The sequence below is a fragment of the Chiloscyllium punctatum genome, chromosome 10 (assembly GCF_047496795.1).
Source record: "Chiloscyllium punctatum isolate Juve2018m chromosome 10, sChiPun1.3, whole genome shotgun sequence".
Taxonomy (NCBI): Eukaryota; Metazoa; Chordata; class Chondrichthyes; order Orectolobiformes; family Hemiscylliidae; genus Chiloscyllium; species Chiloscyllium punctatum.
The window spans coordinates 74,922,810-74,937,780 of NC_092748.1; the positions used below are offsets into that span (position 1 = coordinate 74,922,810).

The window sequence follows — 14,971 nt, forward strand, 5'->3', positions numbered from 1 at the left end:
AAGAGATTAATGATTACTGAATAAAGGGGGGATAACATGTTCAGTAAGGTAATTCCGAATATTTGTGCCTTCTGTATTAATTTAAAGCTGTTAAGTGAGTGTCAATTGGAGATCACTGTCACAATGAAAATGTGATTAATATATATAATCACTAGGAATGATCAGATCCCAGTAACTTACGGCACTCCAATTCATCAGAATCATCACTACAGTCACCAATGCCATCGCATCTCCAGGTTCCAGAAACACACTGGCCATTTTGACAGCGAAACTGGTCTGCTCTACAATCTGTAATCCAAGATCAAGAGATTAGAAAATTGCACTTGCCCTTTTTTATAATTTAGGTAGTGCATACCTGCAATGTGTGTTGCAAGTATTTATTTTTAGTAGTGTTCACTGATTTACATCAGTCTTATTGTTTAATAGGGATTGCATGGGGCTGTCGTGGCATAGTATTACATCAGCAAATAACGCAAAATGAATTAGTGCTTTAGATTTGGTTAGTGTTCTTATGTAAAAAACACATGCTGGCTAGATGGATACAAAACTGGCTTAGTCATAGAAGACTGAGTAGCAGTGGAAGGGTGCTTTTCAGAGTGGAGATCAGGAACTAGTGATGCTCAGCAGAGGTCAGTGCTGGGACCTTTGTTGTCACTAATATATATAAATGATCTGGAGGAAATGCAGGTGGTCTGATTATTAAGTGGATGAATTAAAATTGGTAGAGTTGCAGATAGAGAAACAGACAGTCAAAGGATATAGATAGATTGCAGATTTAGGCAGAGAAATTACAATGTGTTTAAAATGTAATTTAATCCGGACAAATGCGAGATTTTGCATTTTGGAAGATCAAATTCAGGTGTGAATTGTACACTAAATGTTGGAACTTTTAGGAATATCAAAATACAGAGGAATCTAGGCATACAGGTCCACAGAGCCCTGAAAGGGGCAAGACAGGTGGATAAGGTGGTCAAGAAGGCATACACCACACCTGCCTTCATTAGCCAGGGCATTGAATATAACAGTCGGCAATTTATGTTACAGCTGCCTAAAATTTTAGTTAGGTTATATTTGGAATATTGCATGCAGTTCTGTTCATCACACTGCCAGAAGGATGTGGATGCTCTGGAGAGGGTACATGGAAGATTTATTAGGATGTTGCCTGGTCTGGAGGGTTTTAGTTATGAGGCGAGGTTGGATAAATTCAGATTGTTTTCACTGGAAAGACAGAGGCTGAGGGAAAACCTGATAGAGATCTACAAAATTATGAGAGGTATAGATAGGGTGGATAGTCAGAGGCTTTTTTCCCAGAGTGGAAAGGTCAACTACAAGCGGGCACAGGTTCAAGATGAGAAGTGGAAGGTTTAGTGGAGAAATGCGGAGAAAGGTTTTCACACAAAGGGTGATAGGTGCCTTGATCGTACTGCCAGTAGAGGTGGTGGAAGCAGGAACATTAGCAACATTTAAACCGTATCTTTAAAAACACATGTATGTGAGGCAAACAGAGGGATCAAAATTGCATATGGATATTAAACAGTGGGTGTAAATAAGGACTAGGAATCGGCGCATTAGGAATTGGTGGGCCAAAGGGCCTGTTCGTGTGGTGTATTGTATTGCATTGCTGTATTATGCTGACTGGCAAGAATTTGTGGAGGTGAGCATCTGGAACTGAGGTGATGCTTGTCTAGTGGATCTTAATGACGTGATGTATCTACCGCAGGCTCAGCTATTCGTGTGTTACTGCACGAGGGCTTGTAGGCTTGCCAACGTAATACCCACATTTAGAGAAAATTCATGCAACACTTCTACTGGGTGCTAGTTCTACATTACTGAGCAACAAAAAGAAGTAAATTTATCCAGTGAAGATGTCACAAATGGTGATTTATACCTGCTCATAAAGGCTGGTGAAACATGAAGATAGCATTCTCCACTTGGTGATACAAATCCTCAACAGCAATTATATCAATACCAATGTTGTGTCACCATAGTCTTATCAGACCGTAGGGGCTGCTCTCTCATGAGAGAGAGAGGAGCAACTGGTGGTGATTTAACCTGATGGTCATCAGACCTCAGACAAGAGAAGAGGTTGAGAAGGAGAGTTCTTCATGGTAATCTCAAACCGGTGATGGGAATTGATCATACTCCTCCAAAAATCAACAACCCAGCCAACTGAGCTAAACCAATTCCCCTCAATATCAGTGGCAAAAATTAAAGATGTATGAAGCAGGAAAGGCTAGCATTGAAGTTCAGCAAGCAGTAGGAAAGGATTTAAACATATTTGGAAAGGCAAGGACTGATGAGGGATAGTTAGCATTGCTTTGTGCATGGGAAATTGTGTCTCACTAACTTGATTGAGCTTTTTGAAGAAGTGATGAAGTTTGATGGAAGCAGACAGTGGACATTATCTATATGGACTTCAGCAAGGTGTTCAACAAGGTTCTGTATGGCAAACTGGTTAGCAAGGTTAGCATGGAATACAAGAAGAGCTGGCCATTTGGATACAAAATTGACTCAAAGGTGGGAGACAGAGGGTGATGGTAGAGGGTTGCATTTCAGATTGGAAGCTGGTGACCAGCAGTTTGCAGTAGGAATTGGTGCTGGGTCCTTTATCATTTATAAGTGTGATTTGGATGCAAATATAGAAAGTACCATTGGTAAGTTTGCAGATGACACCAAAATTGGTGGTTTAGTGGACAGCAAAGATGGTTACCTTAAAGTATAATGGGACATTGATCAGATGGTTCAATGGGCCAAGTAGTGGCAGATGGAATTTAGATTTAGATGAATGTGAGGTGCTACATTTTGGAAAGGCAAATCAGGACAGGACTTATATACTTAATGGTAAGGTCCTGGGGAATGTTGCCGAACAAAGAGACCTTGGGGTGCAGGTTCATAGTTCCTTGGAATCACAGGTAGACAGGTAGTGAAGAAGGCATTTGATACACTTGCCTTTATTGGTCAGTGCATTGAGTATATGAGTTGGGAGTTCATATTGCGTCTGTATAGAACAATGGTTAGGCCACTGAGTATAATTCTGGTCACCTTTCTAGAGGAAAGATCTTGTGAAACTTGAAAGCATTCAGAAAAGATTTACAAGGATGTTGCCAGAGTTGGAGGGTTTGAGCTGTAGGGAGAGGTTGAATAGGCTGGGGCTATTTTCCCAGAGGCTGAGGAGGGACGATATAGAGGTTTATAAAATCATGAGGGGCTGGATAGGGCGAATAGCCCAGGTATTTTATTCAGGGTAGGGGAGTCCAGAACTAGAGGGCATAGGTTTAAAGTGAGAGGGGAATGATTTAAAAGGGATCCAAGGGGCATCTTTTTCACACAGACAGTGGTGAGTGTATGCAATGAGCTGACAGAGGAAGTGGTGGAGGCTGGTACAAAATTACAATATTTAAAAGGCATCGGGATGGATACACGAATAGGAAGGGTTCAAAGGGATATGGTCAAAACGCTGTCAAATGGAACTAGATCAGTTTGGGATATCTGGTCAGCATGGATGAGTTGGACCAAAGAGTCTGTTCCATGCTGTATATCTCTATGACTCTATGACTCCAAAAGGACCGTTGGCCTTTCTTTCAAAGGGAATGGTGATGACAAATAGGGAAGCCTAACACAGTATAAGGCATTAATTAGATCACAGTCTTGGTTCCCTTATATTTTGTAAATATATTTATTAGCAAAAAATAACTTTTTTGACTTTATAAAAATATAAAGTTATTGAAAATATAACAAATACCAATATAAGAAAACAATGCAAATTGCAGTACAGCCACAACATGACCTCCCAATTCCTGTACTCAATACTCTGACCAATAAAGAAAAGCATACCAAACACCTTCTTCACTATCCTATCTATCTGCGACTCCACTTTCAAGGAGCTATGAACCTGCACTCCAAGGTCTCTTTGATGAGCAACACTCCCTTGGATCTTACCTTTAAGTGTTTAAGTCTGGCTAAGATTTGCTTTCCCAAAATGCAGCACCTCACATTTATCTGAATTAAACTGCCACTTCTCAGCCCATGGGCCCATCTGGTCAAGATCCTGTTGTAGTCTGAGATAATCCTCCGCCACAGAACACACCAGATGGCCTCCTTCTTTAGAGACCGCAATTAAAGATACCCTCCAAAGCATCTCGTCCACATCCTGCCCCTCCGCCCTGAAACCCCACCCCTCCAACCATAACAAGGACAGAACCCCCCTGGTGCTCACCTTCCACCCTACCAATCTTCACATAAACCATATCATCCGACCGCACCACCAGGGATATATTTCCCTCCTCACCCATTTCCGCTTTCCGTAAAGACCGTTCCCTCAGTGACTACCTGGTCAGGTCCACGTCCCCCAACAACCCACCCTCCCTTCCTGACACCCTCCTCTGCCACTGCAGGAATTGCAAAACCTGCGCTCACACCTCCTCCCTCACCTCCATCCAAAGCCCCAAAAGGAGCCTTCCACATCCATCAAAGTTTTACCTGTGCATCCACCAATATCATTTTTTGTATCCGTTGCTCCCAATGCGGGTCTCCTCTATATTGGGGAGACTGGACGCGTCTTAGCAGAGCAATTTAGGGAACATCTCCGGGACACCCGCACCGATCAACCCCAACGCTTTGTGGTCCAACATTTCAACTCCTCCTCCCACTCTGCTGAGGACATGCAGGTCCTGGGCCTCCTCCACCGCCGCTCCCCCAACCACGCAATGCCTGGAGGAAGAAAGCCTCATCTTCCACCTTGGAACACTTCAACCCCATGGCATCAATATGGGTTTCACCAGTTTCCTCATTTTCCCTTCCCCCACCCCACCCCAGCTCCAACCTTCCAGCTCAGCACTGCCCTCATGACCTGTCCTACCTGCCTATCTTCCTTTTCACCTATCCACTCCACCCTCCTTTCTGACATATCACCTTCATTCCCACCCCCATTCACCTATTGTACACTATGCTACCTTCTCCCCACTAAACACCCCTCTCATTTATCTCTCCATTCTGCAGGCACTCTGCCTCTATTCCTGATGAAGGGTTTTTACCTGAAACATCGATTTTTCTGCTCCTCGAATGCTGCCTGACCTGCTGTGCATTTCCAGTACCACTCTAATCTAGACCCATCTCCATCACAAACCAGCCTTCCTGACACATATAACACAAACACCATCATAAAGGAGGCAGAATCACAATGTTAGGTAGAATTCATGACACCTGATTTCTGTCTGGAGATCAAACCTATGGCCTCGCATAATTTTTGAAAGAAATGCACAGTAATGAAAGTTGACTCCAAATTACATTGAGGTCCAGTCCAATCCAAATGTCAGCATGTAGATTAAAATGGAGTTGATTCATTAAGCATAAACCAAACATGTTATCACTCCTTAAGAAAGGTGAAAATATCAAAGAATTACTTGCAATGAAAACTTGCAGTTGTAAGGGAATCTGCAGTACCCCTTAGATATTGATGGTAAGCATTTAAAACACTTCAACGTAGAGAATTTGAATCTAAGAGAAGTCAGGCAAACCTCCAAGAATATTTTGTCCAGTGTATATTGGCAGAAGCAGCTGGCTCCTCTTTTCTTGGCAGTCTTGGTAAGATTATTAAACTTTTTTTTAATCTGAATTGCACTGCTGAGCAAGGTAATGGCATTGGCAATGAGAACCTCCTGCTACATTGCTGAGACTGTTTTCTACACTGAGCGTCATGAAGGAGTTCCAAATAAAATCTCCTTCCTCCGCTTAACTTGTGTTAAAAGCTTGTGTAAAAAAATGTTTGGTTAGGTACATGGATGGGAAAGGTTCAGAAGGATATGGACCAAATGCAGGCAATTGGAAATAGCTGAGTGGGCACCATGGTGAGCATGGGCCAGTTTGGGCCGAAGGGTCTCTTTCTGTGCTGTATTACTCAAAAATACTCAAAGTCCATGGCCTCATTTATGAACAAAATTCAGCCATTCTCCCTAACCTTTTCCTTTCAACAACTGCTGGAACTTCCTGATCTTACTGTATTGCATCTTTTAGCATCAGCAGGTCTTTAAATCCTGTGTAATTAGTTAGTATTTTTTCTTAAAGTTCCGAACGAACATATTCCTGATGTCAGAAGTCTCTGCAGTATCCTGAAAATTCTCATTTTAACAAGCAGGAAAGTTGCTCTGACAATTTTTGGATTTCTCCCCTTTGGAGACGTAAGACACCTTTTGGATTTGGTATGAAACATCCTTGATAGTAAGGCAACATTTGGAATTGTGAAAAGGCATGCTTTTATGAGAAAACCATATAAACTCACTGGGACTAGCAAAGTTGTCAAGGAACTGTCAAATAAAGCAAGTGGATTTTGAAAGAAAGTGCAGTGCCCCTTCACATCAAATCACTGTAGGATTTCTTCTGCATGATCAATTTCCCAAACTAGCATTTTCACAATAGGATATTTATAAGATGAACAGTTCCAATTGCTTGAGGAATAGAAGTATTTGTTTGCATCATAAATTAAGAAGCTAAGCATTAAGCAGTTAAATACCTCTTTTTGCAAAGGATTAGTTGAAGGAATTTCAATATATTGAGTCTGGGTTTTGTTGTCAGAGTATTTTATTCCAATCATATCATCAATAGATACTGTCAGGATGCCTGTTGAGATTCCATTGTCATGAAGAGGGACAGTGGTAGAGAGCGGGTTTGAGTTGACATACGTTGCATAGAGGCTATAAAAGGCCATGAAGATTACGGGGGAAAGTGGCACTGGATGTACAAGGAGCTATGGGGTATGGGTAGACGAGCAAAGGGTAGCATATGAGATTTAAAGGACAATGAGGATGGTTAAATATGCAGAGGGTGGGATAAGATGCATGAGAGACCATGAGCATGGGCAGAGGGGCACTGGAAGTGTATGGGGTCAAGCAGGAGTGATCAGAAGGGATGTTTTATGTTTAGCTCTCTCTTTTAAATTTTGACCAGTTCTGATGCAGGTTTCTGCCCAGACAACCTCATGAACAGCCAGTTCTGAGGCTCACCTTCGGTCCCTGGGAACTTCCAATTCAGCCTGGTCCTCAGACCAAAACTCAGAAGTATGGGCAGGCAATTTTAAAGGTCAGAGTCTGCAGCCAGAATTTCTCTTACCATTGCAGATCTCACCTTGGAAGGAAATCAGTGTCTTTGTGTCTATAACACTTGGACAGAATTTTTCCATTTGCAATCAAAATGTGTTGATAAGTTAAATTCATGGCTTCCAGTGTGCCACGTAATCACTTGGCAAGACAGATGGATGTGCTTGCTTTTGCTTGCACCTTCAGACCTTCATGCCTCTGGTGCCATATTTAAAGCCCAACCACATATGATTTCAGATGCTGAAAGCCAGGACTGACCTCTTATGCCATAGTACTTGGGCCTTAACATTCATGACATAACGGGGCGGCACGGTGGCTCAGTGGTTAGCACTGCTACCTCATAGCACCAATGTACCAGGTTCGAATCCAGCCTCGGGCAACTGTCTGTGTGGAGTTTGCACATTCTCCTCATGTCTGCGTGGGCTTCCTCCGGGTGCTCCAGTTTCCTCCCACAGTCCAAAGATGTGCAGGTCAGGTGAATTGGCCATGCTAAATTGCCTATAGTGTTAGGTGCATTAGTCAAAGAGAAATAGGTCTGAGTGGGTTACTCTTCTGAGGGTCAGTGTGGACTTGTTGGGCCGAAGGGCCTGTTTCCACACTGTAGGAAATCTAATAACCTAAGAAAGAAAAGCCCATTCCCCACATCATGGACAGGAAATGTTGAGGGGCTGTGTGCCAAACAGAAAGCAGTCTCTTTTCCAACTGACAACCACGGGAGGCCACGTCACAAACACAGCTAGGCTGGATACAAATCACTGCCTGGATTCCCAATTGAGGCAGCATGCCCATCAGTGCAGGAAATGGTCAAGGAAGTGCCATCTTCTTTCTGCTATCTTACACCCACCATTCTCCAATTCTGGCACTGCACTTGCAACTCAGCAAGATTCATAAACTATAACTCTCAATGAATTATCTGCCTTATGCCCACTCAACTGCTTTCCCAAAGCTCATCCTCTCAACTACTAACCCTTTCAGATTCTGCACTTCCTACTCATTCACTGGAGACAATTCATTATCTCTCCTGCTCATGCATCACCATTGACTGTGCTGCCATCATATTCAATTCTCCACTCTGCCTCATTACAGGGAAATGAGCCGAGAAGTCCAAGAATGGCAGCAGAATGTAATACATCAGATTCTTCATTTCCCACAAAGTGATTGTTCTGGATTTGGCCAGGGAAGAGCTTGACTGCTCGCCTTGGAACAGAAAACCACAACAGGCTGCATTGTGGTGTACTGTTCTCCCATTACCACCAGTATTAATTCAATCTTAATCTGTACAATCTTTTGTTATCCCTCATCAACAACTAATTTCCTCTCATTTCTTCTTATGTAGGCATGTGCAGCACCCAGCACTAAAGGGCCAGCACTGGAATAACTCAGTTCCACCTCTTCCACTGAGACAAATGCCAGTGAAACCCCCATATACACAGGCAAGGCTTTCACCTATGCTCCTTGGCGAGAACACAATCTAGGTAAGATTCAGGAGCTCAGTCTTGTGAGCACATCATTGACACGCCCTGCTGCTGGTTGAGGAAGAAGCATCTTAGGTCCCTCTCATTCAGAGGACTTCTGAATACAAAGCGCCTGCGCAGTAGCAGACAGATGACACCACCACCCCACCCCCCCGCCCCCCACCCCCGTTCTCAGACATTAATTATTTGACCAACTGCAGAGAAAAACGCAGGAACATCAGGCTGCCTTGTTAGAGGCAGTCAGTAAGCTTGCTCAAAGGATGGAAGAATTCACCAACATTATCAGTACAGTTCCGGCTCTGACACTTGAAAGTCTGGCTATCTCCAAGGATAGGCTGGTGACCACCAGCCAGTGCCAGATCTAGCACATTCACCATCTGCCCGATTTATGCACAGACCTGCACACCATCTTTCTAACCATAGGTGTTTAGCATTAGTGCCGAAGTGAGAGAGGGACAATGAACTTCATTCCAGGCCCCCCTGTCTTCACCTGAGCTGAATATTGAGCTCTACACCTTCAAATTGTGAAACCATTATTTCCTTTTCTTTTAGTGTTGCTTGTTACATTCTGTGCCACCCTCCCCCCCACTGCCCCCACCCCAGTGGAACTGTCTGTTCTTTCCAGTCTGGCAGATAGACACACCATTGTTCTGCCTTTCTCACATTCCGATCACTTAACCAATATCTTTTCTCCCCCAGCACTTAATTCCCCTCCTCTCACAATTGCATAAATGATGCCCCCTCCACACCACTTTAGTTCTGATGAAGAGTCATCTAGACTCAAAACATTAGCTTGTTCCCTTTACACAGAAGCTGCCTGATTCGCTGTGGTGTCCCGCATTTTTTTCCAGCCTCTTCAGACATCCTGAGGATGAAAAACGTTATAATGGCTGATCATCCTCATCTTAAAAGAACCAACTCCTTGTCTGCAGATAGCCTCATCTGTCAGGGGGCCTTGAACCGTGATGTTGATGACTGAGCCAAGGTATTGCACTTTGATGCAGACAAGACTCAGGCTAAATGCACAAGGATTGTGCTAGGGCCTGGCCAGCATTATCAATCCACGCTTCCTCTCACAAGGGCAGTGAGAGTATGGAATCAGTGATCATTCCACGCAATGATACAGTTAAAAGTCCATTTTCCGTATCATTTTTCGAGAAATGCATTACCATTTAAGACAGGAAGATAGATATACAATGGGCAACTAATTCTTTACTCTCTTAGCTCATTGTGCAGACCAAAATGCTTTACATCACAAGTTCAACACCATCCTAGATGATTTAACTTCGCCGTCTACACGCACTCTGAAGTATTAAAAACGTTTGTGATAATGGACAGGTCAAAAGGAAATTCCTTCCACTTGCTGCCTGACATGGCAGACTTCACTGCACAACATTGGATATGACATCCTAACAGAGGTTTTAAAAGTGGTGCTAGTGCATGGTCCCATTGACTGATACTTTTTCGCCTACGTTCATAATGTGCAGAAACTTTAATGTGGAATCACCTATGAAACCAAATGTACAGTCAAATGAATAATGAAACACTTATTCAGCAAAACAAGTGGTCAAGGATTAGAAAGTTATCTAGGTCCATATGGCCCTTTGCGCAAAGCTGCATCTTCTTGCTGTATTATCAATAGGATGTTCGTTAAACAAAGTCCAAACCAGTTGATCCATTCTGGAAGCTGATTTCAGCTAGGTATTTCTCGTCTCTTGGGCTTGATCTGAAACAAACATGCAAATCCAAAGAGGCCCCTGAACTCATAAAGCAAAGCAATGAAGGGTTGAAGTGGTGTGTGAATTGGTCTGACAGCAGGTCTGCTGAAGCTGGTCGTTTGTCAATGCTGACTTGCATAGAGAAAGTGTTGAGGAGGATTGGACACATGGAGCATGCTGGGATATAGGTATGAAGAAAAAATGACAGTGGGACAAGCATTTGGTGAGCTGCAGCTGCCAGGTGCTCACTCTGATTTACATGTCAGTAATTTGTGCCATCTGGTTTCCAAGGAAAGGAAAGGAGGAGAATTGGAAGAGGAATATAAATAAGGCAAGTTAGGACTTTACTCAGGCACAAATGCATGGAATTAAAGTAGTCATTGTTGCAAGGTGAGCTTCTAACCATTTACTGCTCTAAGAGAATGTTGAAAAGACATTTCCTTAATGCCAACATTTAACTTTTTCACTCTTACTGCACATTCTCACCTATCTTGCCATGGTTTGTGTTGCACTAGGAAGAAGTATATTCCATCTCCGTTCATAGAATCCCTACAGTGTGAAACAGGCCATTTGGCCCAATAAGTCCACACCGACCCTCCAAAGAGTAACCCACCCATACCCATTCCCCTACCCTATTATCCTATATTTACCCCTGACTAATACACCTCCACATCCTTGAACACAACGGGCAAGTTAGCTTGGCCAATTCACCAAGCCTGCACTTCGTTGCAGGAGAAAACTGGAGCACCCGGAGGAAACGTAAACAGACACAGGGAGAACGTGCAAACTCCACAGACAGTCTTCAGAGGTGGGAATCAAACTCAGGTCCCTGGTGCTGTGAGGCAGCAGTGCTAACTACTGAGCCAGGAGAAAGTGAGGACTGCAGATGCTGAAGATCAGAGTTGAGAGTATGGGCCTGGAAAAGCACAGCAGGTCAGGTAGCATCTGAGAAACAGGAGAATCAACATTTTGGGCATTCCTGATGAAGGGCTTTTGCCCAAAACGTTGATCTTCCTGCTCCTTAGATGCTGCCTGACCTGCTGTGCTTTCCCTAACCGCTGAGCCACTGCCGCCCGTGGGCTAGAATACTTAACAGCCTGGATGTTTCCAGAAACAGCATGAAAATTATTGAAACTTCCCAGATTTAGTTCTGATTCACATTTCCACAGCGATCTTCAGATCCTGGCTTATACAACATGCTGAACAGCACCAAACAGGAACTTCATTGCAGCAGTGTGGAGTTGGGGACACAATTCCTTTCCACAGCAATAAATCTACCATGCAGCAATTAGAGGCCCAAGTATGAATGGTGGTGAGTCAAAGGTGTATGTTAATGAATGGGTGAGTGGGTGAATTGCATAAGTGTGTGAAGTGGGTTAAGTGAGTGAGATGAGTAACTATTTAAGACAAGTGGGTGAGGTGGGGCATCCATCATGGGAATGTATATCCAAGTAATGCAGTAGACTGCTTGGGGAATCAGGGATAATCAGATCATATCAGAGGGCTATTCAGATGGTTTGACAGGTGGTCAGGTTAAGGAGGTAATCAGATGGTCACTAGGTTGGAGGGCATCTAATCAGGGGGAGTTTATGAGTTTAGTCAGATTGGAAGCTAGTCAGATGGCCATGATGGCTCAAGGAGGGTAAACTGGTTTGGGTCGAGAGGCTCATTGGGGATACATCAAAAAGCTAATTTGATTGGCAGGGGCCAATGGGGTTAGTAGACTGGACAGGTCAGTTCAAGTTAATTGGGTCAATGGAATAGATTAGATTAGATTTCCTACAGCATGGAGACAGGCCGTTTGGCCCAACAAGTCCACACCAACCCTCCGAAGAGCAACCCACTTAGACCCATTCCCCTATACCTAACACTACGGGCAATTTTGCATGGCCAATTCACCCAACGTGCACACCTCTGGACTGTGGGAGGAAACCCACACAGACACAGGGAAGAATATGCAAACTCCACAGAGACAGTTGCCCAAGGCTGGAATTGAACCTGGGATCCTGGCAACAGTGCTAACCACTAAGCCACCGTGCTGTTACATAGTAGTCGGGAATAGTTAGGATCTGGAAGCTGTTGAGGGGAGATATGGCTGCAGGACAGGTCAGGTTGTGGGTTTGGGTTTCAAAATGATCAGTTGTAAATTATCCAGATGTTACACTCAGTATAATCGTACATTTCTTGAATAATTACTCACTTAAGCACTACAGAACTATTTGCAGTCTATAACTACGTCAGAGACAGAACAATTCTCTGAGAGTCCCAGGGAATAGGGGTATAGCCCATCTGAGGTTGAAACTCCCCAGGCGTCCCATGTGTCAGGACTTTCTCAGGGTTCAGGTGAATATATTTGGCCATATGTCTAGTCTCTGAAGTTCCAGAGGCCAGAAGATTTGGCCCATTAAATACTTTTTGAGTTGAAAGTTACTTCTTAAATGGAAAAGAAGTTCATCTCTAAAACAAAAATACAACTCATTCCAATTAGTCAAAGCTTTAGTTTTTTAAAAATTAGAATAATTTTACAAGATATGTATTTTTATTCTTGTTTTCCTACATTGTAATGGCTATATGCAGCAATCAATTCAAGGTGCATTAAGGGAACAAAGCAATTTCCTTCCTTTGCATTAGTTTAGGTAGGTAATAAAATATTTGGAATGCAGTTTGCAAACTTAAACTGAAAATAATCATAAACTGAAAAATAATAACTCATTAAATATATTTAGATTTAGTTTGCCTTATTTGCAAGGTGTTAAGCACTGATGTTTTTTTCATGTGCTGTAGAAATAATTAGCATTGGAAGATAAATTAGTTTAGACTTGTTTTTGCTCAATACACTTGCCTCATCATGCATCATCTGAATAAAGCAAATGAGCTGCAGTAACCTGTTGGTTTTCCTGAGGCAGCTCTTCAGATTTTTCTTAATAAGTGTGGGCTGGTTTAATCATTGTAAATGCTGTGGGAAATTGACTGCCCTATCTCTGTGGTCTCTGTTACCATATTATTTTCTCTGTTGTATATTTAAATTACATTTTCTGGAAATTTACAGCAGATCATCACAAACTTATGTCACATTTCACTCAATTTGGAATTACAAAGTCAACAATTAGATTGTACTGCACTGAACACAGAACATTGAACAGTACAGCACAGTACAGGCCCTTTGGCCCACGATGTTGTGCCCAGCATTTATCTTAATCCAAGATCAACCTAACATTCAAACTCCTCAAATTACTGCCTGTCCAGGTGCTTGTGCATCAGTTACTTAACTGTCCCTAATGTCTGTGACTCTACTACCACTGCTGGCAGTGCATTCCATGCACCCACCACTCTGCATAAAGAACCTACCTCTGACATATCCCCTATACCTTCCTTCAATCTACTTAAAAAACTACTCGGGACAGCCATTTCTGCCCTGTGGAAAAGTCTCTGACTATCTACTCTATGACTCTCATTGCCTTGTAAACCTTTATCAAGTCACCTCTCTTCCTTCTCTCCAGTGTGAAAAACCCTAGCTTACTCAACCTCTCATCATAAGACAAGCCCTGCAATCCAGGCAGCATCCTGGTAAATCTCCTCTGCACCATCTTTAAAGCATCTACATCCTTCCTATAATGAGGTGACCAGAAGTGGACACAATATTCCAAGTGTGGTCTAACCAGGGTTTTATAGAAATGTAGCAAAACCTTGTGGCTCTTTAAACTCAATCCCCTGTTAATGAAAACCAAAACACCATACGCCTTCTTAACAACCCTATCAACTTGGGTGGCAACTTTGAGGGATCTATGTACATGGACCCTAAGATATTGCTGTTCCTCCACACTGCCAAGACTACCTTTAATCTAACTATGTTTTTCCAAATAGTCATAAATCCTATCTCTCAGAATCCTTTCCAGTACCTTATTTACCACAGGCATAATTCCCAGAGATTTCCCTATTCCCTTTCTTGAACAGAGGAACAACATTCACCTCCCTCCAATAAGCCAGTACTACTCTCATGGAGAGTGAGGATGCAGAGGTCATCTCATTCCTCACTTCTCTATTAATTTCTACAATGAACAAGAGTACCTTTGTCTGAAAATATAAAATTTTAGATGTAATAAGTTACATTCTCAACCAAGCACACTACTTAACATTAGTGACATGGCTACCATGTTGCATATATAAGAGAAAATAAATCAGTTTGTTCAGTTTGGCATGCAATTTAACCAATTCCATATTAAATGTGTAATCAGTATTCTTAGATTTGTAAAAAATATGAAGTACCTTTCTAGTTTCAATAATTACTTTGCAAACAAATGTAAATGCTCAGCATTATTTTTGATAAATAAATTTAAATCAGTGGTCAAAGCATTTGCTTATTAATTGCATTTGGTAAGTCTCATTATCATTTTACTTGTTTATATCATATTAATCGTCACAACATATTTATTCATAAAACTTTAGTAATATAGTAATGGATATATTATGTGCTTAAATTAAAATAATAAAAATAACATTTAAATCAACTAGTGTTGAGAAAACAGAATTCATACTGCTGGCCTCCAATAAATCTCACATTTCATTTTTACTGACCTAACAAAGACATTTTTGCAAGTCATCCAGCCTTCATATCATGTGAGCGCCATTTTCATCAGAACTATTTGGTTTCATTCAATTAAAACCTTAATCTTCTTGAAATGACTTC

General features: G+C 42.3%; 1 protein-coding gene across 3 annotated transcripts in view; it reads right to left on the bottom strand.

Moving 5' to 3' along the window:
* The window catches only part of lrp2a (low density lipoprotein receptor-related protein 2a), a 346,919-nt gene that overhangs the window by 284,402 nt on the left and 47,546 nt on the right, over window positions 1–14,971 (bottom strand). For all 3 annotated transcript variants that reach the window (XM_072579538.1, XM_072579537.1, XM_072579536.1), the window contains exon 2: window positions 181–288. In XM_072579538.1, the coding sequence (XP_072435639.1) occupies window positions 181–288 (108 nt within the window). The remainder of the gene's footprint in view (window positions 1–180; window positions 289–14,971) is intronic.